Source organism: Scaptodrosophila lebanonensis, unplaced genomic scaffold, assembly GCF_003285725.1.
Source record: "Scaptodrosophila lebanonensis strain 11010-0011.00,11010-0021.00 unplaced genomic scaffold, SlebRS2 tig00000072-arrow-pilon, whole genome shotgun sequence".
Lineage (NCBI taxonomy): Eukaryota > Metazoa > Arthropoda > Insecta > Diptera > Drosophilidae > Scaptodrosophila > Scaptodrosophila lebanonensis.
In genome coordinates, this window is record NW_022060558.1 from 4,413,685 (window position 1) to 4,441,664 (window position 27,980).

A 27,980-nucleotide genomic window follows, 5' to 3' on the forward strand; every position below is an offset into this window, starting at 1 on the left:
TAACAAGTTATAAATAACTATTTTTTAATAATGAATAGCCCAGGTGGGGAAATAGTTCAAATAGTAAATGCATAAGGATTTCTTTCTTATAAAATAACAGCTCCAACTACAACCAATAAAATAATATATATTGCCAGAGAATATACGAGGGCGTGACGTAGAATTCCTATAAAATGCACACAATTCTAGCCATGCATATACTTATCGCCGTGTGTATTTGTGCATATGTATGTGAAATTAGATTTTTTTTTGGCATATCAATATCGAGAAATAAAAATAGAATCCAAAAATGAAGCAACAAAACAAATAGATACACACATGAATACATTTTCTACACATGCCCAAGATGTCTGAAGCATCAAGAAATTCAAAAATTTTGCAATGAAAAAAGAATGTGAAAGCTCGAAAATATGGGGAAATATCCAAAAATAAAGAAGCGAAAATATAGGCAATACAGATGCCCATAATACACGCACTTGTGTACTACAATACAGGTAAGAACTTGCTGAGAGAACTTGCGATGGTTTTGTTTTGTTGTTTCTTTTTTCTGTGAACTGGCCGTATCGGCTAAATGCAGTTCCAAAATACGAAATTGAGCAGCAAAGCCTTATGTTGAGCATTCAAAACGCATAGGAGCTAAAGAGCACTTAACAAAAAGTATCTGACATATTCGTGCGCTCTTTCTCACAGATACAGTAGCGAGCTGCACACGCACACTAATGTAAATTGCTTAAATTCAAAAAAAGCGAGCATCGAACGTCAACACAGTGAATAAATATTTTCAGTTGAACATCACAATCCGTTCAAGTCGCGGATAACTCCGAATAAAAGTTTTGTAAGTAAAAGAATGAAACTAACATACAATTTTAACTAAAAAATTATAAAAATCTTCGAAAAAATAAAAAAGTTAATCAAAGACAGAAAACAAATAGTGTGCGGTTGATTGTAAAAAATGTTAGCAAAAGTGGAAAGGATTGAAAGGACTTTCACTTGGAAAGATATTATATAATGCGAATTAAAACAACAAGAGAGTCAAAAAGTGTGAAACTAAAATACAAAATGTGTGCGCTACAAAAAACTAAATAAATTTTACAAACAAATTTAATTTAAAAATTTAAATAATAAATTAATTTCATAAAGAAATATACATGTAGTCACAATCCAAATCAGACTGAGGCCAAGTACTAAGGGTTTGATCTTTAACGAAAAATGCCAAATCAATACAAAAAACTCAAGGCAATGTCTTTGACCATATTTGCACTTTGATTCTTAACCACAAGCTGACTTCTAGAATTTCAATTCTGTACATATGGGCATTGTTTTTGTAACTAGGAAAAAGCTACTTAATACTTACATATTAGGCATGTATGTATAGATCTGTGTTTTTAAATATATGAAATTTTTAAGTGGCGTCTCGAAAAAATCATCATGTCCGATAATGCTGTTGATTTTTTAACCAATTAGATTCGAATCGAAATTAGAAAATATGAAATGAAATTGTGTTAGTATATTGAAATTTCAATGAAATACATACAAATCCCTAGATACATAAATGTATGTATGTATACATACATTTAAAGAAAAGCTCTTCTAGCTTAATTGGGTAACATTCGTACGTATTAAAAAATATCAAATCGATGCTAGAACATCTATTTTTAGCCTTTCAGCATTGCTGTATTGTGAAAGAACTGTGGAGCTTTTTCAATAGTTGTTCTTAGCCAGACCAGTGTGGAATCAGTTTTCCCAATAGCCATGTATGTATATAATTTTAGAACGATATGTTCGATCCACTTAGTCCTTATAGTCCGACCATATTTTTCCGTGTTTATCCTTACCTTATGTTGATTTTAATATATTAAAATGCAACTATGTATATAAACATACATACAACTATGTATGTGAGAGTTTTATGTACAAATGTATGTACATATCATGGCCGTAATTCATGTCACCAAAACCACCATGAGATTTTTGCTGAAAAAACAAAACATTATTCATTGTGTCACCTCGTTCGAAATTTGTGTGTACGAGTATGTTCATACAGACACACACATATACACACATATTTACATTTCCATGCCCAACTGCCAGCCATTCTGTCCGATCTGTCTTTTTACAAGCGCACCCTATAAAAATGTGCCTCGATTGCAATTTTTGTTAATTCAATTTTTTGTTTGCCGCGATTCCGATTTGCTTAAAACCATGGCTCCATGCCTGATAACTTTTTACCAAGAAACGCGCCGAAACGAAAAGTGTAAACAAAGATCTTAAGTAGTACTCCAAAGTGGGGAATTTCAGCAAACATTTCTCGAAGCGTACATACTCTTTACGCTGTAAAATACTCATCCAGTTTTCTTAATTTCACGTAGATTTCAGAATAATCTTTCAAATGGCATGTATTTAGGAAGATTGTTAAAACACAAATTCTACATATTTAACAACTTTTCCCAGAAAGTCGCATATCAGATTTTTAATTCTTGTTTAAAGTTTAAGGCCAACATTATAAGCTGCAATATAGTTTTGTATTAATACCAGATTCAGAAAGGATATCACATATACATACATATTTGCCATTTGGGTTTATTTTCGCGAAGAACAGCTTAGAGAGCTCATTATATCAGCGCGAAAAGACGAATCGATTACTTTGTATGATTCAGCTTTTACTCCTTTTATCCACAACAGCTTTTAGAAGGGTATACATGTATGAATGTATGTACTTATATATATATATATATATATATATATATATATATATATATATATATATATATATATATATATATATATATATATATATATATATATATATATATATATATGGTACGCATATGTATTTGTATAAACAATAAAAAACCTGCACTGCACTGCAACCTGCAAACTATTACATGTGTTTAATTTAATTCATTATATCACATATTTTCCCCATTTTATTAACAAAACTTTAATGCAGCAGCAGAGAAAAGCCGGAAGATCAAATAACAATTCAATATTCATTCATTCAATAACAATTCATTTGAATGATTCATATTTAGTGAAGCCTTAATCATGAAATGTGATTAACGAAGCATTTTGTTTGTTTTCCATTCTCCTGATCTGTCGGTCCCATTATGGACATTGCATTCCAAAATCCATATGTGTGTGTTGAGACAAAATCTGAGTTACTTATTCACCTCACATCAAGCAGAACTGGCTTACCAATGAGTGAGTAAGCCCGAAAAAAGCTGTGAGAAATTTCAATTAGGCCATTAACACAAAGAAATGTGTCAAGCAGTTCGGGTTTAAACTCTAAAGTGACCAGCATATATGCATATATACAGACAGACATACCTACATACTTGTATGTATGTAAATGTATGTGAGACAATATTATTTGGACAAGATAAATTGGTTACAAACTATATATCAAAACTGAAGCACATTCCTTCAAAACAATGCATCCAGATTTGCAAACAACAATTTCTCTTTCAAAAACTTACAACATGCGTGGAGACGTTACAAAGAGCGCATTATCATAACAATTGTAACTTTAATTGCTTTATCGAATGCGAATCCACAAGTATATGCCACTATTTAAATTTTCCACTTCAGTTTCTTTCGAGCGTAGCAGTACAAACAAAAACCAGCCACCATGGATGCCATCAAGAAGAAGATGCAAGCGATGAAAGTCGACAAGGATGGAGCATTGGAACGTGCTCTCGTCTGCGAACAAGAGGCACGCGATGCCAACACTCGCGCTGAGAAGGTAAGTCAACCATTATACGTAAAGTATATCTATCCTACCAGTATATACATCCACCACCGATCACAAGCCGTAAAAAAACACGCAGTTGCGTAGATGCGATATAAATATTGAAATACAAAACACATGCAAAACTAAGCTTTATCTTTATTTCTAGGCCGAGGAGGAGGCTCGCCAATTGCAAAAGAAAATCCAGACAGTTGAGAACGAATTGGATCAGACCCAGGAAGCTCTCACCCTTGTCACTGGCAAGCTCGAGGAAAAGAACAAGGCCTTGCAGAACGTAAGTACAGAAATGGTTTCAAATTAATTTCCTAGTTAGTGTTTAGCATTTGATTTCTAATAGAAAAGCAATAGCTTAGTTTTAAGAATGGATGTCACTTTAAGGAACAGAAACAGCATACAAATTAATTCATTGAAACAGCAATCAAATATTGGAAATATTGATTGATAGATCGTAGCTCATGTTTACTGATTGAAGATATTGTATTACCTTGCGAAAAAAATACCATCAAATAGGCAAAAAAATTAATTTATTTTAAACTAGCATATAAAATGTAGAATAAACATATAAATAAGGCCATCAAGGTCACCATTCCCCAATTTACAATAGGAAAAAACGTTTCTTCAAGCACAAATTCGGTCGGTCTTGACATATTTTCTGGGTACGTAAAAAAGGATCCTCGGTGGACAGTTTTAATGGAATAGGATTTGTCTAGTCATCTTGACTATATACATATGTACAAATGTTTGTAAGCATTCAATACATTGGACTATCATTCTTTCTTTAAGTGTTAAAAACATACATATACACGAGAAACAATATCATCTTAAAGGTAAAAACAAACAATTTATTTTGGTTCAAGATTTTAAGATATTCTGGATATTCCTAGATTTGTAGCTCGTTCTATTTTCACGTGGCATTTATTCCATAAAACAAAAGATATACATTTACATACATATGTATAATGCGACATACATATATGAGTGTATAAATTTGCAATATGTTTCTATTTGACAGTATATTAAAAATGTTAAAATGTCGCAATTTTTCTCTTTTTACCATGTCGTGAAATTTCGTTATTATTCGTCATTCGTACATCTAAAATTTGTCGAAACAATAGATCATACATATTCGTAACATACTTTTTGATTCGAAAGTTTTGCAACATTCAACAACAAATTCGCTCGCTGACAATGTTGGAAAGAAGAATGAAGTCCATTTGGTGCTGGCAATGCCGTTGCCAACTGAACGGCGGCTATTTTTAAATGTTTTCTATATACGCAATGTGAAAATAGCTTTTTGGGTGATGCAAAAGATACGCTTGTTTGCGTGTATGTGTGTGTGCGGTTATATCAAATAACGCTGAGAAGAGGAAAAAAAAACATTTTTAGTTTGCCAAAGTATTTGATTTAAGAACAATATATTTCTTCCAGTTCGAAAACCTTGGGCCTTTGTTCCGCAGTCCAAGCTTTTAGGTTAAACGTAATAATTTGTTGCTAAGTTTTCCATACTTTCGTATGTATCTGTACATTTAATTATATAACTATTATCAGTTGTCCCTGCTGATAAAACATTGTTACGTTATCTTATTTGAATAAAGCTCTTTACAACAACATCTTATCAGATGGAATATGACAAATTATATCTTCGAACCTTTTCTATTGTCACATGTGCGTTTTGGCCAAACCCCCTACCCGCTGATCCAAAATAAATATGACGCCGCCCAGTTCATGAGTAATTTACGCAAATATGAAAAATGAGTACATTAATTAAATAAAACATAAAAAGAGAATGGAAAATCGGAGAGCTAACGAAAAAGCTTGCCGGCCCATGTGTGGGAGTTAAATGGGCAAATGCTTATGCGTTGATCTCACTGCATATGCAGGCCACATACAGACATATCTACAAATACACACACCCAGATACAAATACACACACACAAATTTACATAGGTATTGCTGACTCAGTCGCACATGTGTGGTCGCATTGTGGGGGGCGGACAAGCGAGACCGTCGGTATCCGTAGATTTGTATCTCTTTGTGCGAGAGAGAAGCAATCGTTGGCCCACATTATCGCAGCGCCGCCACACACACCATTTCAAGTACAACGCCAAAGCAAGAAAGGCGGACGTCGCCACAATAGAAAATTGAAATTAGTTTAAAAAAGATACATTAACTAAAATTATAAATAAAAAACACTATTTTCATTTAATAGAAAGTTAAATAAAATTTTAGTGTTTTTTGTACTGTTATGTATTATATAAAACTATAAAGCTGTTTCAAAACTTACAAGTTGCAACAACACGCTAATAACAACAACAACAATGCTACAAAATTGACGTCTTTGCCAAAAACTAAAAAAGAAAAACGGTGCAGCAAAAAAAATGGATAGAGGCGAACATTTCTCTAAAAACTTTTGAAAATAGAGAAAAATTCTGCCGCATTAAAATTAAATCATCAGTAAAAATAGATCTCAACCAACTAACGGTGCTTTTTGTGCACAGCTACAGCTGTTTGTGTTGAAGTCACACACCATAGCACATACACACACAAAAACAACAACAATAGCGGCCGCTTGTAATTAATATGTACGAAAAAACTTTGATAATAGGAACTTCAAAAGTTAATAATGCATATGAATGGCAAAAAGTGAGTTGTAAAAAACGAGCAGCACCTGCAACAGCACCAACAACAATCGCGGCAATAGCTAAAACACGGCAACAGAAGCAGAAAACAAGCAAAAATCCACAGACAAATGCCCAACAAAATGTAAAGCCGCCTATGCCAACGTCGTCGCAATCGAAATACGTTAGCAGCGGTTTACGACGTCAATCACTTGCGCATCAATTAAAACGCGCAAATCGTCACCTTCTAACGAGCGGTGGCAACGACAAACAGTTGCAGAAGCAACAACAGCGAAGTATAAACCAAACAAGTATATTAAAAAAAGAGGGTCAATGCAATTTAAAGCACACTTTTGTTTTGTGCCTTGAATTACATTGCTTATGTTTACTTTCATCGGTTTGCATTTCCGGTTTTTAATACATTTTAAAATCTGTCTTTACGCGCGCCATTAATCTTAGCTGGGTTGCATTTTGTCTTTTTGTAGTTACATAGCAGCCAGCTTTTATGGGAATGGTGCGCATATAGGCAGATTATCTACTTGGTCACACTTAAATTAAACAGCTGTTTTCATTCCAATACCATAGCAGTAAAAAATGCCCGTAGCAGCCGCAGAGCAGCTGCCACAGGAGTACATTCAAAAACAACAGAGCAGCGTGGCAAACGCATACAAAATAAACAATTGATTAGCAATAAAAGTGATAAAAATAAGCACAGAATCAAAACACATAAGCAGCAACCGCACAACAGCAGACAACCGACGCGAAAGCGTGGCTGCGCTGACGGCGGTGGCAGTGACGGTGCACAATCTGCGCTTTCTTCGCGTTGGTGCTCCATAGAGGCACAGCTAAACGTTCTGGACGAGCTTCTATACTATTGCGATGAGGAGGCTGAATTGTATATAGCAAAACTATACGAAACTTATCATCAGCAATTGGACTACGATAGCTGCACAGCTGAAAGCGACAGCGAGGAATTTTGGGGCGAAGAAGACACCATGTCACAGAATAGCACCAACGATGATGACGCGCTGTCCACCACAAGCGGTGCAGGCAGCAATAGCACCAACACATCTTTACCACTAGTGCCCTCCTCATTGAAACGGCGTGGTCATCAGCACCACCCGAGGTTTTCTGGAACACGCAGACCCAATGTTCCTAATGTGCAAGAAATCCTGGCTGCACTCTATCGCGGCGATTCCAAAGGCGTGTTGTCTAACTTGCGTGGGGAAGTGGAGGATCAGGAGCCCACTGCAGCTTCTAAATCTACGCTTACTTTGCCACTTAGTGAGTCTGTGACAAATTCTCTTGGCAGCAATAGTCCTACACCCACTGATGAGAGCAGCATTCTTGACGAGAGTGCCGCTACAACCACAACAACAGCAACAGAGGGGGTAAAAACATCAGCATCTCCACAAGTGGAGGGCAAATCGTCTGTCGGTGGCAAGAAAAAGAAACGTGAGCGCAGTGGCAAGTCAGAAAAGTCGGAACGTAAAAAGAAATCTTCGTCGGGAACGAAACGAGAGCGCAGCAAACGTCACAGTGGTGAAGCCTACAACAATACAATGGAGGCCAGCAGCGATAGCATTGCCACAGACCTAAGCGCGGGCGCTATTGACGAAGGCATAGCAATGATGATTGGCGATGATGAAGATACTCAGGCAGCCGAATGGGCCAAGCTGCGTTGCACCAGCGAGGCGGCCGAGATTGTGGCAGAACGCGAGGCTCGTCGTAATAAGGGACGCTGTGCCGACTATCCGGGTCTAGCTTTTGGGCGTTCAATCTTCAGTTCGGATACCATGATGAAGTTCAACATTATACGCAATGAGCTTCATAACATAATGAACACGCAATTGAAAAGGGTAATTAGCTGGGGAAAGCGAGGGGTTACGTATTTGGGCTATTTTGGCACTATTTACTAATCGCAACTTTATTTTTATTTTCAAGCTCTAGCGTCCCAGTCGTCATCAACGATGATATGTATATATGTACGTATGTACATATGTATTAGATATCCAGGTGCCGAAAAAAAAGTTTGGTTAGGTTTGACATAGGGTCGTGGTCTCAGAACGTTTTTCTTCGTCCAAACGATTTGCTCCAATTTTTGCACGTCTTGGCACACATACATATATGTACGCACACGTACATATTTACACATACATACATACACAACAATACATATGTATGAATGTATGTATGTCATTCTATACATTTAGTGTGCACATTTCTAAGCGATTACGTCGTCTTTGCCGCAACGTTTGCTTCGCACATTCTTCATTAACCCTTGACTGGCTGCTCAGCTCATTCTGGTTGTTTAATTCTTTCTACCCACAATCTATAAAACTTTCTAATCAATACCCACTTGCCAAGCACCTTTGTCCTTTTTTCTTCCATAATTCCGAAATTTGTAATTATATGTTTAGTTTGAAAATTGATTTTACCGCATAAGTTCAATTAGCTGTATGGAAAATTGTGTTTTTCTGCAACTCGCTTTTTACAATGACTCAATTTAACGGTAAAAAACACCTGTTACACTTCGGATATGTGACGTACGCATGCGTCAAGAAAGGCAGTGTATAATGTATTTATGTATACACACACACATGCATATGTATGTATGGGTATATACTGATCTCATATAGCAACAGCTGACTTAAAAAGATAAAAACGATCCATTTATGGTCAAATCTTTCAACGGCAGCAAAAACTAAAGTTTAATTTCAGTTATTGTTTTAAAAATTGCTTGTGTGCACTGCACACGTACCAGATGTACACTTGTACAAGTATGAATGTGTGGTTGTACGTGCTCTTCTAGCGAGCCAACGACCTTGCCAATTTGTACATGAATGTATATATATGTACATGTATATGTATGTACATATGTACATATGAATGTATGCGCATTTATACATACATAGGCTAATATATGGAAATATGTATGTAAATACATATCTGTACATATGTGTGTCTTTCTATAAATCGAATATTTGTGTGTGGTTTCAACAGCCATGAAGACAGTCATATTATTACTCTTAATTTCTTTTCAATGCTGTTTGGTTAAATAGCGTGTATCTATGTATGTATGTACATACTAATTGAAATGGCGTACGCATTTCTGTGTTTTGTAGTTGTTGCACACGCACACATGCTTATGCACTATGAATACATTACGTCACTATCCAAATATACATATGTATATATTGAACACTTGTCAATCGCAAGGCACCCGACCCGGTACTTTCGCCAATTTGGCACCCATTATCTGTAGGCCGCTCTCAAAAATATACATACATACATATGTACGTTAACACACACAAATTCGTAGGTGTTTGCATGTATTATGTATGTATATTCCAGCAATATTAGTCATTACGTTTTTTTCTCAACCGCCGACTTTCCTGTTCTCACTCGCTTGTTGATAAGCCTGATAAAGCACCGGCATGGTACATACATACATATGTATGTTTGTATGTATGCATTTATTATACAATTAGATTGACTTGTGGGGTGTGCCGCCCACCCACCTGTACGTCGCCCAGTTCTCTACTCATTTCCATTGTCAAAAGACCAATCCAATTGGCCGATACTACAAGCATTTCTACATACAGTTTGCATATTCAAATTTAGCATTGAAACAGAAAAAATGTAAAAAATTTCTTTGCTAATTAATGCAAAAGACCAGCAACAACAACAAACAGACACACACATATAAAAAGTCTCACAAAACCTTAGCGGCTTTTAACAGGTTTTCCAGCCACAGTGACCGCACACAGCATGCTAACGCTGTCACACTTACACACTCACACACAGCAAACATGTGACATACACGCTTGCGCACACTTTCGCACACTTTTAGGCGAGGCGCACTAAACTGCGGCTTCCAGTCGCACGCACACAGCAATAACAGTGGTTGTCTCTTTCGCACGTCACTTCCATTAAACCACCACCGCCGCTTCGTGGGCCTGCCAAGTGTTTCGACGTTTTCATTACTAAATGTGTTGAGCTCACTGTCGCAGTCACAGTCGCCGCTGCCGTTGTTGTGTTACCGTATTTATCTCGTCCGTGTGCGTGTGCGTGTGTGTGTGCGTTTTTCTGTGTTGCTTCCATTTGTTAATGTGCGCCCAAAAATCAAAACCAAATCGATTGTAATTGAAGATTTTAAAAATTAAAGTGCATAATTCGTGTTAAGAGTTCATTCTTTTACACGCAAAGAAAAACAGGATTCTGCAAAATTAACACACCAGCTTTCCGTACGAAAAAGGAGCAGAAGAGAAGAAGAAAAAACCGGTGGTTAGCGCATATTCTTGCCTGTTGTCTCTCTTTCGGTGGTGTCGTCGTCTACGTGCGTGCGCTCTTCATATAACAAATTTTTATTTGAAAAATTCCAAAAAGTATTTTTGGTGCTGCCATAGGCATAAGAGCAAATTATTTCAATCACTTAAAAAAGCAAAGACAATAAGTGTGCTTGTCTTTTCATCGAGTGCAAACTTTAAAAACACACCCACACACTTAAAAATCCCACAATAATCAAAAATGACGACCAACATTCCACAAGGTACACTTTTGGATGTACTCAAGAAGAAAATGCGTCAGACCAAAGAAGAAATGGAAAAGTTTAAAGATGAATGCGAGGAATATCACAAGCGTTTGCAGCTTGAAGTTGTGCGACGCGAAGAAGTAAGAGCGATTTTGAAATTTTAAAGACAAATTTGCTACTTTTTGGTAATTAAATGAAATGTGGCTTACTATCCACTACTTTTCATACAGAAAATTTTGCATAGAGCCAAAGGAAGGGGATACATACATACATACATGTGTATATATGTACATACATACATAATGCTTGCTGTCAGTGCCAACGTTTCCGATTTTGAATTGGTTGTGTATGTGTGTGTGCGCAAGCGAGACAACCGTTGCACTCGACTCACTGTCTGTCTGACTAATTGTCTGCTACCTCGTAAGCGTTGCTCTCTCAACGCTCTCACACTCCTTCAGTTTTTGTTGTTTAGGTCTGTTGTTTTTTTATTTTTTATTATTCTGTTGGCCAGTTTCGTTTATCTGTTCGTCAGCTTTTTGTTATTAACATTCAACGGTCTGTGCCTTACATATGGAGATTTAATTTTATGTTCTATGTACGTTTGTTGCTGCCCTTCAAACGGTAGCTTGAAAACTTTGTTGCTGTTCGTTGTGACAGTTTTCTTCTTGGCTAACTGTTCTAATCTCGGAATAAATTCATTCATCTTAAGAATTGTTGCTACATGGTACATAATTAGCATATTTTGTTTTTAGACTGCTAAAAGAGAAAAATGTACGAAAAATGTTTGACAATTGTCTGATCTTGAACGCTTTCACGACATCAAAACGGGCTTATAAAAGAATTTAGATACCGGTGCTCTGGTTTCCATGAATTATCTGCTTAACTGTCAACATTTTAATATAGGGACTTCGTGGTCTTTAAAATATTGATGTGGTTCGTAATTAGACAGCTGAAACTTCATGAGACAATTTTTAGTCTGTGTATGAAATCAGTGTTATCATAGTGACATCACCTTTTTCATTTTGAGGAAGTATGAGCACGAATAATAGGAAACCTAAAATTCTATTAAAAATCTAAAAGGTCCTTCAATTCGATTTTGCTTTGGTTCCTAACATACATATGTATGTACATATAAATACATATGTATCTAAAGGTATTTATTCCTATTGTTGCTAAGGTAATTTTGGGCGTATATTTGCGTTGTCATGCATTTCGGTCAACAAATACAACAAACAATAAAGCAGTGGCATTCTTTTCAATTTGCTTTTTGAACTTGTGTGACTTCTGTAGGCATGTTTATGCTTTTGGGAGCAACTTTTGCTGACTTGGCTAATATAATAAAGCGCGCCCCTATCTTCAATGCGTTTTGTTAATGAGTTCACGCAGCACATACACACATACGTACTAAGTTTTTTGTTGTGCTGTCGCGCTCTCTTTCTGTCACCCATTTACGGGCGTTTACACACTACTTTGGCCACGATCGACTATCAACTCCCGCTATTTTCATATCGAAGACCAGAGACGTTTACGCTCTACTTTGGCCCTCGCCCGCTCGCTTTGGTCATTCTTCTGCTGCTGTTGCTGCTTCTTCACAAACGAGCGGCGTTATGTGTGTACGTGTGTGTGTGTGTGACGACTTTCGTGTTTGGAAAGCTCAGTCGAATGGCTCCGGCTCCCCCATTCGAAATGCTTTTTATCGCTAAATATATGTGAGCATACATACGTGTGTTTGTTTTGTGTATTTGTATGTTGCTGCTTGGCATAGGCCGATGACGTAAGCCTTGTCACAGTCTACACACGGGGTCCAATTCATAATCCACGGTACTTTAACAAGCCCGGTCGTATATTTATTTGTTCTAGCTATCCATCAGTCAAGTAACTCCTCTCATTCAGTCAGTCAGTTAGTCAGTCACTTAAGGCAAAATTGGCAAGGTTGCCGCCACTTCATATCCAAACATACATACATATCAATTGAAATGCTGCCGCCAGGCAGGCACTAGACTGCCTTGTCCAATTGCTGACCGTTTTGGTTAAAAGCATTTTAACCATTTTTGGGCATGCACATTTAATTTTCGCTTTTCATCGATGATTCGCATCTTTAAATGGCAACACCGCCGCCGCCACCGCCACCACCGCCTGTGGTGTCAATGTCAAATGTTTATATCTTGTACGTTTTTAATAGGCACATGCATTCTTTTTTAAATCGTAAGATGTTTTAGCGTTTGATCTAGTCAGCTATAAGATTGCGTGGAGGAAAACTTAATTAAACTTGTTAAGCGTTTTGTCGCTAAAATTTGGTAACGTTATGTTGTGGCCTTTGTCAAGGTGGTGTCAATAACCTTACATTGATGCATGACGTCACTTGTTTTCGTAGCTTGTTCGGAGCTATGTGGAGCTCAACCATAATAGAGGACTGCTAAAATTGAAATGTTACATTAATTTTGACTATCAAAAATCCATATTGATGGCTGTTTTTATGGTTTTATTTCTCCACTGAAGGTTCGATATATGAAAGTGGTATTTCCTGAAATATTACTCGATTTTTGACTTCGTAATCGTAGTTCAAGGAATAGACAAATATTGGCTGGTTCGAAATGGTGGCGACTACCGGACGTAGGAATTGTCTATTTTCAGATGGAGCCGGAACTGCGGTCGACTTTTTAGCTAGCTTTTTAGAATTCAAATTAATATAGGAAATTATTTTGGCAAACAATTGGATTATATGTAGAGTAGACTGGTATTGATTGCAAGCCTTATGAGAAAATTAGTCATTACCAATAGTAGCAAATATTAAGGTAGATCTAAGACTGTAAGCTATGATTATAAGTTTTACTTTAGCTGTAAGTTTTTTACGAAATCGGAACGACTGCTATATTGTTGTCGAACACACAAAAATTTGTTTTATAGGCCGAATCTGAGGTTGCTGCTTTGAACCGTCGCATTCAATTGCTCGAAGAAGATTTGGAGCGTTCTGAGGAGCGTTTGGGCTCAGCCACAGCCAAGCTGTCGGAAGCTTCTCAAGCTGCTGATGAGAGCGAACGGTTAGTACATTTTTTCCATTCTCTAACCTAACTTTATATAATTTTGTTTAATCAATGCCTAAGTAACTTTTTAGCTTAAAATGAAAATTTATTATCAATGTATCAAGTTATAGTTTTATATGTATAAAAATGGTCTTCAAATTTACAAAAATTTAGGATACGAAAAGCGCTTGAAAATCGCACAAATATGGAAGATGACAAAGTAGCTCTATTGGAAAATCAATTAGCACAAGCAAAATTAATTGCCGAAGAAGCTGATAAGAAATACGAAGAGGTATAGTTATTTATTCTCTTTTCGATGGTATATCGGTTCAGGGTATTAGGGTTATTAGGCAATTTTCAACAATTCTATTTTATTTTGAGGTTTGGTTAACAAGGTGGCTCCTTTAAAAAGCCCAACGGTGCACAATTTGTAAGTCATGTTCAATATTTTGTAAACAGCTTTCGATCTTAAGTCTAACAACATGTCGACCGCAGCAACAAAAAGGTGAAAACGTCATCAACGCTTCAAAAGGGTCTAATATAAGTCCATATGTATATTTAATGTGTATTCAAATAAATTGATAAATTAGTTTATAGAAATGCAATTGGGCATGTTAAAATTATGGTAGATGTTTAGTAACTTTCTGTTTAAATACTGAATGTATCTTAAAAAAATATTTATGCCTGTCAAGAGCTGAAGCAGCGCTTTGTGATTTAAATTGTGATATAAATTGAATTTTTAAAAATAATTATTTAGTTCAGATAAGGCCGACCAAATAATACAAAGCTCTGTTTCGGCTCCCTATTTGCAATAATTGTTCTGTTGTTTTCTTTACTCTACAAACTGGACACTCAAACATCAACAACTTTTCTTGATTTCTTTTGCATCAACCTTCTAAATTTATATATGGATCGCACTAAATACCCAAAATATATCACAAAACTTGTGTCTCTGTGTGCACTATTGCAAAATTTGAATGATATTATCATTGTGTATGAATGTCATAACAACCAACAACTACTACAACTCCAACAACAACAACTCTACACTCAACAACTACTTTTACAACCGATGTGGATGATGACGTCGAATGATTCACAAAAAACACCGAAACATTTTCTTTTCGGCTGTACCAAAATACCAAATGACAACTCATCGCTTACAACTTGGTCACTGTCTTCTATGGGCATGACGCAACGTTACCGCCACTTATATGCTATTATTATATAGTGCTCGTAAGATTCTTGAGAATCGCGCCCTTGCCGATGAAGAACGCATGGACGCTCTTGAGAATCAGTTGAAGGAGGCACGTTTCCTTGCTGAGGAGGCTGACAAGAAATACGATGAGGTGCAGCTAAAAACCAACTTTACTTCTTTAAGCAATAATAATAACAACAACAATAGTAACAGTAAAGCAAATAATTCTAACACCAATAATAACAATGCCATTACTGCTGCTCTTGCTGAAATTTCTACTTTATCCTCCACTTCATCAAATGCAATTGCAACTACAACAACAACAACAACAACAAATGAACATAACAATAACGCCGAAAACACTGCTACTAATAAAACTTGATTTTGATCTCTTTGCCAAACTTGAAGATACGAAAGATTGAATAATTGTTGGTTGAAATACGAAAATCGACCAATCAAGTCAATCAAAATTGGCACAGGAATCAATTCGAGTGATTCTTACTCACATATTGTAAAACTTGTGCTCGATATGAGGTTGAAAATGGCGTTCTTAATGATGTAGAAAAGCCTTAAAACTTATTAAGTCCACCGAAATGTTGAGAAGTCTGTCGTGGCTGATCGCATGGACACAAAAATTAAACTAAATATGTAAATGTAAATGAAGTGCGCTGTATTAGAAAGATCTATATATGTATGTACTGAAAAGCAAGTTTGAAATTTCGTCAGAAACATGTGAACAAAGTCGAGAGGACGTGCGCCTTAGTTTTTGTAATATATGTAGCATATGTAAATGTAAAAGCTATGTAAGAGATGATGAAACTGTTATGGTACTCAAACTGCAAGGGAGCAAGGATATAGTCGCTATAAGATCATATTCAATATTTTATAAAAAGCATGAATTGTCCAAATTGTTTATTGAAAATGTTGTGAAACCGTCTGTCAAATGTAAGCTTTCTTATATTTATATAAATATTTAGAGCTGAAATAATTGTAATTGGATGAGTTGCGATACAATCACTATTAATTTGAAATAATTTCTTTGGAAAACATATCTGTAAACAAAACAATAATAAACCTATAAAGATACTTACATTTTTGCAATAAAGTTTATAAAATCATGCATAACGTGCAGTAATTATCTTTCTTTAGGCGAATATCGTATAGGTTGCTGTCGTCTAGGATTGTTATTAGTTGAATTTGTCTGTGCTTTTTAACAGAGAAGATATTTCTTAATACAATATAACTGAACTGAACTATGGTTCTGCGGAGCGTATGCTAGGATGCTTTGGAATTGGATTTAAAAGATTAATCTGTATAATAACTAAGGGGTATATACGTATCTTAATGTATATTTTCTATTTTCAAGCATTTAATACCCAAAAGGACCACAATTCGAATTCCGAACAGAATTTTCGTTGCCACCCAAAGTGTCAGTCTTTTGAAATTTAAGTTTTTACGTCAATAAAACCAAACGAACTACAATTTGTTGATGAACTGCGATAAGTAGCGCTCTTATCTAATAGAAGAAAACGACAAATAAAACTAATCAATGATTGCTTTTGCCTAAAAGCGCGTCTAGCGATTTCCAGAGGCGTTGATTAGATTTCTTCATGGCATATACATCAAGTCGAAGCAACTTAAAGCTTTCAACATCGATGAGTCGGACGACATATTTGCAAACCGTTTCGCAAGCCGTGGATGTCTCACCACAGTTTTTTGGAATTCTTTAATCATAACATTGGAGTCATTCAAAAAAAAATGTGCAATATATAGTTTTTTTTAGGTTAACATTACTTTCAAAATTACCCTCGACTCGGGGTGTTTTTAATAGTTGGTTCCTTTAATTGAAAAAAAAAAAAACAACGAAATTATGAGTCTTCCTTTTTTAACGTTCAACATACGATTTTTCAATGGCCTATGACTCAAATTGTTTTAATTTGAAAATACTTCCAATTTAGATTGGCTACAGGAAATTATTTGTCTGGTATTTGCTTTACCATTATGGAACTGAAAATTTATCTCTGTTTTAGCCCCAAATAAAGCTAAGCCGACTTCCTGGGCGATCCCAACTAATTGAAAGTATGACGCATTTTGCCAAATGTAGTTCATACTTCCTATGCGTCTAGTTATTTAAATATTTTAGAGCATTGTTTGCACTTTTCAATATAAGTCAATGAGCTGTTGGAACCATTGTGGAATGCTAAAAATATTTAAAGCATTGTTAATTCCTTTACCATTTCATACTTTCATAGCAGGAAAGAATTGCATAGTTCGTTAAAGCAAATTATTTCACCCATCCATTAAGAATGGGTTCTGGATTGGTTTCTGGTTCCTTAAGAACAAAGAGAAGTGAATAACGTTATTTTTATGCCACGATTAAAAATCATATCAAGTGAACTGCCTAATTGCTCTTAATTTAAATACATACGTTTTACGTTCTTTATTCATTGGTATATAGTAGATTTGTAGATTGTATTGGGAATCACGACAAGCAAACTTTATACAAGTAGGCTATTTATAGTTTAATGTTGCTCCCATGTAGTTTTAAGTACATTTGCTTTAAGCAAAGAAGCTCAAAATTTAGACCACGATAAGCACAAGTTTTATACCACAAACAATGATACGAACATACATACTCGTACATACTTATTGCATATAATCATATTTGTTACTTTTTAATGATAGACAATTTTAACAAATTCACGCGCTAGAGAAATGAATGCTGATTCTAAAGGCACATAATGTTAAACGTTTCAATTAACTAACGCTTTTGTACATCAACAACATCTGCCTCTATTAAAGTCACATTCTCACACCTCGTTCTCCGTACCTATTTATGTATAAACAATTTGAAATTAAACGCCACATTCTATGTTCTCTATGACATCACGATGTACTTACTTCATATAAAAATCAACAACACAACACGATATATCTGAAACAAAGGTTGCCCGTAAATTGGCCATGGTTGAAGCTGATTTGGAGCGTGCCGAAGAACGTGCCGAACAGGGTGAAAAGTACGTTTGAAGAGTTTTTTGTTTAGATTTTGCAAACCTTTTGAGAATTGCTGTTTGTTTTTATGTCTAATATGCAAATACAAAACCGCTGCATTAGTTTTAAGATTGTTGCTGTTTATAAAAACGAGTTTGATGTTTAAACGTTCCAGCCCCGTCGACTAACAAACCGTTGTGAACAATTGTAAAAAAAAAGCATCCTGACATGAATATCTTTTACATACACATTTCACAAAATTGTTTATAGCTAGCTAGCTTCCACGAATTGCAAATTTGGCCAAAAATGTGAATATATCTCCAATTACCATATCGTTCCTTGATGATTTGGGTTGCGGCAATGCATGATTTTAGATTGAATGGATGCACTTCAAAGATATTCACATTTTTCGTCAAGGCTGTGCATAATTAAAACACTACCATTTATTAAAAATATAATGCATTTATTTTTTTGTTTGTTTACTGACGTTCTTGTGGCTGTTATCGCTGTGTGTTTTAATCCCTCCTGTATCCCTGAAAATTGCGCTAACCTCTGAACCGCGTCTGCTTGCCTTGCTGCATTTGCCTTTTGTCTGAAAGGTTGCCAGGAAATTAGTACTCATGGAACAGGACCTGGAACGTTCCGAGGAAAAAGTTGAATTAAGCGAAAGGTTTGTTTGCTCTGCGCTTCGTTTTACATGATGTTGTCTGTATTGTTCTCTACTAATCGCACCTTGTTAAATAGTATGTTTTTCGCATATTTCAGTCGAACTCTAAGGCTTCTGTAGTATTAAAGCCTTTTTATTAGAGTTCTTGCGCTCTAAAAATGAATGTTTTACACGAGTATTTTCAATGCAAAAAGTCGATACAATTTCTGTTTTTGTCCAAACTTTTCTCAATGCTAAATACTCGTGGAAACTAAAGATAGAGTAGTCTTTAAACAAACTTGCAAAAAAAAAATATGCGAAAAAATATTTAACAATTTTTAAAACTTTCAAATAAACTTTAATTTATATGGGATTTTGTCTAATCTGGCTTATTTTCCATTACACAGCAAAATTGTGGAGCTTGAGGAGGAACTCCGCGTCGTTGGTAACAACTTGAAGTCCCTTGAAGTCTCAGAAGAGAAGGTCAGTACGAATATGCAATTGTAATTTTGTTCAACTTAAAGATTTCTATTTGAAATTATTGTTGGATAAAGAGGCAACATTTACAAATCACTAACATGATTTGTTGATATTTAGAACAATTTTGATTATAGAATATTTAGCTAAGATTGGTTTGTATCAGTGATTACACACATGTGAAAAACTGAATCGAAACCTTTTGGCTATTTATGTATATTAGATTGTTCGCTTTATCCAACAATTTATACAGAAATGAGAAGGCTGTAGAAAAGATCTTTGCCTGAATATGTTTTCTTGCACAACTGCAATTCATTAATATTTGTATACATTTTATTTTTAAATAATATTAATTACTATGAATTGGCTCTACCACATACAACAACAACACCATTATTGATCCCATAAACTTGCCAACTAATGAAAACAACAACAATAAATAGGCCAACCAACGTGAGGAAGAATACAAGAACCAAATCAAGACCCTGAACACCCGTCTAAAGGAGGTAGCTAAATAATATGTAATACAGATTGAGAGAGAGTGGCTCTCAAATGAGAAAAAGTTTCCCATCTTATAAGCAATGGAAGCCTACCAGTGATTTATATGATTTACAATTATATATGTAAACTGTTGTTGTTTTTGTTTTAAATTTATGTTCAACTTTATGTGTAACATTTGAACCTCTTCACTTTACGCGCAAATGACCGCGAACTAGGTAGAAGAAGAAACTGGACAATTTTTCCAGGAAATATTGTTTTTACTAATATTTACACATTTTTTAAAAAGTGTCACAAACTTGTATTATTATTTGTATAGAGGTCCCGTTCAAGCTAGCTAAAGTCGGCTAGTTGAAATCGAATACGGTGACTCAGTTAATACAAAAAAATTGTTTTTGTACATCTTACTAATTAATATTTTTTCTATTTTATTTTCATATGCTTTAAAAATTCGCTTTATATGCCCGCCCGCACCACGTTGCTGTTTGTGATACCCAAACAAAAATTGTTTTTATTATTTTATGGATCTTTAACAACACGGAACGCCTTGCCTCGCCCTATGCCAAAAACTGTTTGCATGCACATTTTTGTTTTTATTTCAATTTTAATTTTTTTTTTTTTGTAAACCACAAATGCCCAACAATGCATGGATATTACGTACCAATATAACCAATGACCACAATATCTGTATAGGCAACACAAAAAGAAGAAACTTTTGAAACGCAAATCAAAGTTTTGGATCATTCGTTGAAAGAGGTATACACCAAAGTCATTCAATCTATTCATATGTATGTACACTATATAATATCTGACGTTTTAATTTGTGGTCTCTGGTGTTGGTAAATGAAAAAACAAAAGTAACTGTGTGGACATGTACTAAAAAAGTGTTGCTTACAAAAAGAAAATATTGAATTGCACAAATCGTTATTCTCAATTTTAAATTAATGTTACATTGAGTCGAGAAGTTTCTCATCTACATTGTATATGTTTGATATTTTCTTATACAACAAAGCGCTTTAGCCCAGACGTGTGCGAAATACAATTACAATACAATAATATATCACAAGAATAAAACAAAAAATCCGAAATTTCAAAAAAATGTATATCAAATGCATAGCGTACATCATGGCAAGTATAGTATTTCTCAAAAAAAAAAGAAAAAAAAATTGAAAGAAATGGGTGTGTGTACATTTGTTGAAAATTGAAAACAACTTTTTGTGCATTGACTGCAAAAACAGAAAACAAAATTTGTTTATCAGACAAATGTCTCCCAGCTGACAATTCTGAGAGCTTCCAAAGTTGATCAACACTGGAGTATTCAGAGTTGTCACTGCTGCTTGGTAACTGCTAGTAACTGTGTCCAATTAATTATCGTTTATGTAGCATTAAGCAATGCAACTTCGTGCTAAAATATGTTGGCCAGTAAATAATATAACAGTTACTCAGGCACACACACACAGATACACACCACTCACATAATGTACGTTATTTACCTTTATTTTGATATACAGTTGTTCTCTGATTGATAAATTGACAATTGTGTTGTTGTGTATTTCCCGACGTCTAGGCACGCGAAAATCATAAATATTTTGAGCAGGAGCTCATTCAATTCAAATTAAATGTAGAAACTGTAAGTCGCTGCACACAACTGATCGAGCATAAAGTAATTTTTTGAATTAAATTTCTGCTGTGCACGCGTGAAATCATTTTAACAGCATTTACGAATTGGTTGAACTATGTATCTACATTATTCTCCTTCGTTGTTTTTTTACATATATCTTTCTTTAATGCAGTGTCTGCGTAGCGTCGTACAGCGATTTTGTAGTTTAATATCTACACTCCCGTAACAAAAACTTAAATTGTCATCTCTGTAGGTTTTGTTTAAACCAAACCAAATCAAACCAAAAACCCAACAAAAATATATGAACATTATGATATGTTACATGTTATATTGAATATGCTCAGAAGTGGGCATGGTAGCGCACTTGGTAACTTTTTTCGCTGTTACTTTGATGTTAATGTGTCATTGTTTTATGCGTATCACTGTCAATAATGCCTTATTTTGTTGTAACATGTTTTTATTTTTTTAAGCTCTAACCATTTTTCTGGCTAATTATAAACATATAAAATAGTGATTAAAACATTTATTGCTGGTTTTGGTAGCAACATTTGGGAAGCTTTTTTATAATTAAATGTACAAACTAAAGACCTTTTCATACGCCGATGTAGATTGAGTAGAATTTTTTTTGAAATAATCCAAATTTGAATAAATTAATTTCTCGGCGTATAAAAAGGTTCTAGAAGCAGGCATAGGCAACGACAACAAAAATGATAATAAATTAATTAATAGTATATCAATTAAATATAGCGAAAATCGGTATTGAATTCTTAGTATGTTGCCTATGCTTGCTGTTTGTTTCCACTTATTTTGTAACTTCGCCAACTGACCAGTAATATTAATATCCTTTCATTTACTATTTCTCCACATAACAGGCTGAGGCACGCGCTGAATTCGCTGAGCGTTCCGTTCAGAAATTGCAGAAGGAAGTCGACAGGCTCGAAGGTATGTCTGTTAAAGATTTTTTCCAAATTTTAATCAGACTTTAAAAAAGACAAAAAAAAAGTACAAAAAATAATACATTTTATTGTAGCCGTATTAAAAAGAAAAAAAGCAAAAGAGAGCAATGAAATAAACATTGCTACTTTGCAATTAATTTCCATAGCATTTACCCAATATGTGTACTTTATTTCAATGTACTCTTGTTGGAATATAGCTTTATAGTTAGTTTAGTCATTTTTCCTATGTAATTTAAAGAAAACATTCATTTTACCTATTTATTTAATTTATTAAAATGTTCAATTTTGTTTTGTTATTTTTTATTTTTTCATATAAAATTTTTTTGTTGTGCTTAACAAAAACGAATTTGTGCCGCTTCTGCGCCTGCCTGCCAACGCCCCCAATATGTTTGTTAATTCGTAAACTGCTGCCTGCATGCCATGTCCCGCGTATTTGCTGTTGCTGTTGTGTTTAAAAACTTTTGCCACACGAACACACAATACACACCATACGCCCTATAGATGACTTGTTAAACGAGCGCGCCAAGAACAAACTGCTGCAGGAGGAAATGGAAGCCACTTTACATGACATACAAAATATGTAAACGAAAGAAATGATTGGCTTTTTTGTAAATTAACTAAACTGCCTGCTTTGACGTCAATACACAAAACTGGCGCTTTCCATATTATAATGATAAATACACACACACACGATCACACACACACACACATACATGCAAACACATAAATCAAGGAGTAGAGACAGACAAACATGCTATGTATACATAAACCATATTAAAGTTGTCGGCAATGCCAACTGAAGAGAGCAAAGTTAAATTAACTTGAAAGTAGTGGATAAAACCGAAACGAGACCGCAATAACCGGACAGCAGTATTAAAGCTCCTCCAGTACCCACTAATTGCCAATCGAAAGTTACTACCTAGTTACTGTCTCCGGTCCTTTCCATTACTGTGTTGATGAGGTTTCAATACAGTTCTGGTGTTATTTCAGTTACGATTCGGTTTGTTTCGCTGCTTAAAATGCAGACACGACAAAGAGGAAGGAGAATTAACTTAAATAAAAAGAAAAACTTACATTCTTATCAGCGCATTCCACCTATGTCAGTCAGTTTAGCATTTTTGCGCTTTATTTAAATAACAAAAGAAAAAACTGTTGCAATATTTTGTTCTTTTTCTCTTACAAGAAGCCTTTCTTTCTTCTGCTAGTTTTTTGTTTGAATTTATTTATTACTTGAACAAACGCAACGCAACAAGGAAGAAAACATACTGTTATTTATAATAAATTTAAAGAGACCTTTTATTGCCCACAGCTTAATTGTATTAATATTCTAATTCTTAAATTGTTTATTAATTTTACTCTTGTTTGCAAAACGTTGTGTAATAATTGCTTATTTTTAAGTTTCCACGTCTACTTCCTTTTGGAGAGAATCCAAATTTATAGTAAGCCATGAGAATACATGATAAAGAATGATATCACTAGCTAGTGACGAATACACACCTCAGAGTTGCAAACTAAAGCAAAAGACAAAAGACACAAAAGACACAGCGCACATCATTCCAAGCACATAGAGACAGCTTTCAATGCCCCCCACCATTTTAATTTGCATACATATTATACTATAGTAATATTTAAAGCAATAAATTCCAACAAAACAGTCACTTCATTTCATCTTTGCCTTTAAAAACATATTGCCAGAGTGACAAACTTGTAAGATCCTAGTACGAAGGCATTAAACTTTGTTAAGAGAGAAATAATAATTAAATTTTGATTTAAACACAATTTACATAAATTAATTATTTATATTTTTAATATATACAAAATATATATATTATACAATATCATGCTGCAGAAATTGCACAAATAAAGTATTTTTCCAAAAGTAAATCCCCTTTTCAAATCAAAGCTCACACACATAAACAAAATAGATTCAAAATACGATATTGATTTGATGTACAAATGAGGACCTCGAATCACAACTGAAACCCCGAAAATGTTTACAGGTTTCCAAACAAATTGTTTAGCAGCAATTCAAATCAAATACTCGCACACTCTATAAACAAAAAGTGCTTGACTAACAACAAATTTGTTTAATGTTTGTACGAATAAAGAATCTTTAATGTGTTAATTGTTCATGCAGCGATCAATTCAGCAAACGTTCCTCAAATTGGCCTCTGGACTTAGCTTTTTAAATAGTTATCTAACAGCCAAGATCTTGCTCTAATACAAACTTTCACTTTAAACTAAAAACAAAAATTAAAACCAAATACCCCAGATGAGCTTATCTGCGAGAAAGAACATTACGCGATTATTGGCGATAGTTTGGACTTTACGTTTGTCGAGCTAATGGGCATGCCACCCTTCTATAACGATCGCTATCCCAAACCGCCGACACCTGAGCTTACTGAGGAGGAGATAGCAGCAATAGCAGCTGCTCGGGCTGCGGCTGATGCTGCTGCTGCTGCTGCCGCCGCTGCCGCTGAAGCTGGGGAAGCAATAGGCGAAGCTGTGGATGGTTTAGCTGAAGGTGTAGCTCGTCCAGAGGGAGTCGCTGAAGCTGCAGTGGGCGAGGAAGCTGCCGTAGTTCCCAGCGAGCCGGTGAAAGAACCCACGCCGCCCCCACCACCTCCATTCGAATACAAAATCGACTTGCCGCCCGAGGGCGCTGAAGTGCCATATGTTAAGAATTGTGATCCAAATGACTTGTTGCCACCGGCTCCTGTCGAAGAAGGGGCACCAGCACCACCACCAGCAGAGGGTGCTGCAGAAATTGCAGCAGAGATTGCCGTTGAGACTGCGCCAATTGTTGCAGAAACAGCCCCGGGCTCGGAAGCTCCTGCAGAGGCAGCTCCAGCTACTGCTGCAGCTGAGCCTGTGAGCGCCCCAGCTGAAGCTGCGCCACCGGAGCCACAAGCCACTGAGGCGGCTTCCACTGCCTGAGCTGTAGAGATCGCCTTGTCGGTGAATCTAAATTAAGAAAAGTGCTGAAGCTGAAATGTAATCAAATCATTGAAATTGAAAACTATCGGAGCCGGGGAGTCAAACCGAAACAGAATACGAATTTAATTCATCGAACAACTTTTAAAACCAAAATACTAAATACACACTGAATATGACATCTATTCGGTTTGAATCCCTAATCAAAATATTCTATTGGCAAACAAATTGAACTATTAATTGTTGTGGATCTTAATATTATCGTTATTCTCAATGTCATTGTTGCTCCAACCTGCCGAAAATAGAGCAAAGGATCTCCTATGTAGAGCCAAATAGAGAGTGAATGTGTTTTCCTAAATTCTTCGCCCATCCCTTGACCATCAACACGATTGTCCTTCACTAACATTTCTTGATTATTTACTTTTTCTTTGCTTTCTTATCATGCTTTATTTTCATATTTTATTTTCACGCGTTTTCTCTGCACACCTCTCTCTCTCTCTTTTCTATCTTTGTCGCTGTGCTTGTACCGCTTTCTTCTCACTACCATCGCAATCCACCATTGCATCCGCCATCGCAATGTCTGCTCCAACAGACGATCTAATCACTGAAAAAGAACGCTTCTGCCTTATTGGCGATAGTCTCGATGAAGCGTTCATGGATTTAATTGTGGGCCTCGAGCCTTTCTACACGCCTCGAAATCCAAAACCACCAACACCAAAGCTGCCAACGCCAACACCCGAAGAGCTTGCCGCTATGGAGGCGGCTAGAGCCGAAGCAGAGGCGGCAGCCGAAGCCGCAGCTGCTGCGGCGGCGGCTGCAGCTGCTGCTGGCGAAGGCGGGGAACCGGTTGAAGGTGCCGCTCCTGGCGAACCAGGTGCGGTAGCGCCCGCTAAGGAGCCAACACCACCACCCAAGGAGCCGACACCACCTCCACCGCCACCACCACCATTCGAGTACTCCATTGACTTACCACCAGAGGGTGCTGAAGTGCCATACGTCAAGAACTACGAGCCACCACCACCCGGCTCAGAGCCACCACCACCAGCAGAGGGGGAAGCTGCGGCTGTCCCCGCGGCTGATGGAGCGGCACCACCCGCGCCGGCGGCTGAAGGCGAGGCCGCCGCTGCTGCTGCTGCTGCTCCACCGGCTGAGGGTGCTCCTGCAGCAGCTCCAGCTGAAGGTGCTACGGAGGCGGCTCCACCAGCTGAAGGTGCTGCACCTGCGGCGGAAGCTCCACCTGCTGACGCGGCACCAGCACCAGCCCCAGAAGCTGCTCCAGCTGCAGAGGCTGCTCCAGCCGAGGCGCCGCCTGCCGAAGCCGCGCCAGCAGAGGCTGCGCCTGCAGAAGCCGCTCCCGCTTAGGGAGTTGCCGAGCAACGCCAATTCTGCCCCTCCATCAACTTTGCTGCGCCACAGACTCCGCCACACACAACTGCTACAAATGCTGCCCTGCTTTTATTTATATATTTTACATAATTTTCAATTGCAATTCTTATGAGCATGTTTTAACCATTTTTAAGTTCAATTTTTTTAATTAAACTAAAGCATTGCAAAATCAAAAAAAAAAAAACGGCTTCTTTGTGCTTGCCTTTTGCTTTTGATTTTGGAATTAATCGACGGCTTCTACCAAACGCCGCAACTAAAGAATTGCTGCACCTGCTACTGAGAGTGTTGCCTAAAAGCCAAGCTTTCTATTTTGAGGTAATTTTACTTTCTTTTTATTATTTACATTCATTTCCCCGCGATGAAAAGATTTTGTTTTCAGTTTAAAAAAAAATAAAAAAAATTGAATATTTTCACTTTGAATAGTTTTTTATGTTAATAAGTTATTTTTCTCAACAGGGTCTATTATTTTATTTTATTTTGACCTTTTTTATTAATTACTATTCTTTACTCTTGCGTTCTTTTTGATTTTCACACCTTCACCAACAATAGACGACCTTGTCCTGGAGAAGGAGAGATACAAGGATATCGGCGACGATCTCGACACCGCCTTCGTCGAGCTCATTCTCAAGGAATAAGCTCCAGTGGCCGTTTCTCAGCAAAATCTATCAACCCTATACACACTCTTTCAAGAACAGCAACAACAGCAACTACAAACACAAAGCTTTTATGTTGTAGAATTCTGGATAGCATTATGTAGAATATTTGATCCTGTGTATTTGTATTTGAACTTGATTTTGATTTCTGTGCCGTAGAATGTTGATTTAGATTTTGTTGATCCATTAAAGTGTCGCACTATCTATCGCATTGTGTAATCGTTTAACTCGAAATATTATTTATTATATGTAAATTAAATCAGCAATAAAGTGAAAAGAGAAAATTAAAAACCTTGCTATCTATTTCCCATCTCTTCAATGTATTCACAGACGAGGTCAACAAAGGTAAGGAGAAGTACAAACATATAGCCCAGGAGCTGGAGTATGCCGAACTAAACAACTACTAAACCGGGGCTAATACACATACACAACTCACTAATTTTAAATGCCGCCTGCGATTTACAAATGGAGTCTGAATGCCTTTCGACGTTCAAATTACAAATTTTTAACACAAACATTCCAAAAGAGAAAGTGAAAATGATTATGCTTAAGCAAATATTTCAAAGAAGTTTTCAATAATATTTATGTATGTAATTAATAAGCACATAGTAGCATTGATTAATTAATTAATAATTAATTGAACAAAAACTGCCTTTTTTGATATTAAAAGCCCACTCATTTCCAACTGTAATGCGAT

At 36.1% G+C, this 27,980-nt stretch overlaps 1 protein-coding gene across 21 annotated transcripts; it reads left to right on the forward strand.

Annotated features, from left to right (window-relative positions):
- Nucleotides 1–702: 702 nt before the first annotated feature.
- On the forward strand, nt 703–27,892 carry LOC115625170 (tropomyosin-2). Of its 21 annotated transcripts, none has more exons than XM_030520123.1 (10): nt 703–835; nt 3,589–3,742; nt 3,897–4,022; nt 13,808–13,941; nt 14,098–14,215; nt 18,712–18,782; nt 19,166–19,241; nt 19,679–19,741; nt 22,227–22,296; nt 24,583–25,583. In XM_030520123.1, the coding sequence occupies exons 2-10, from the start codon at nt 3,629–3,631 to the stop codon at nt 25,245–25,247; spliced, it is 1,437 nt and encodes a 478-aa protein (XP_030375983.1). In that variant the 5' UTR covers nt 703–835; nt 3,589–3,628; the 3' UTR covers nt 25,248–25,583. The 21 variants fall into 21 exon arrangements, with proteins under 21 accessions (XP_030375983.1, XP_030375988.1, XP_030375987.1 ...); XM_030520128.1 differs by lacking the exons at nt 19,679–19,741; nt 24,583–25,583 and adding exons at nt 20,427–20,489; nt 22,812–24,089 and having other exon boundaries at nt 704–835; XM_030520127.1 differs by lacking the exon at nt 24,583–25,583 and adding an exon at nt 27,180–27,502 and having other exon boundaries at nt 706–835.
- The last annotated feature ends 88 nt before the right edge of the window (nt 27,893–27,980 follow it).

What these genes read in the sequence shown, in the direction of transcription:
- LOC115625170 (XM_030520113.1), top strand. Translation starts at nt 6,329, where the DNA reads ATGTACGAAAAAACTTTGATAATAGGAACTTCAAAAGTTAATAATGCA. An exon ending in GCGAAGTATAAACCAAACAA is followed by an intron (nt 6,678 to 6,951) that starts GTATATTAAAAA and finishes CCAATACCATAG; the next exon opens with CAGTAAAAAATGCCCGTAGC. An exon ending in TGGATCATTCGTTGAAAGAG is followed by an intron (nt 20,490 to 22,226) that starts GTATACACCAAA and finishes TCCACATAACAG; the next exon opens with GCTGAGGCACGCGCTGAATT.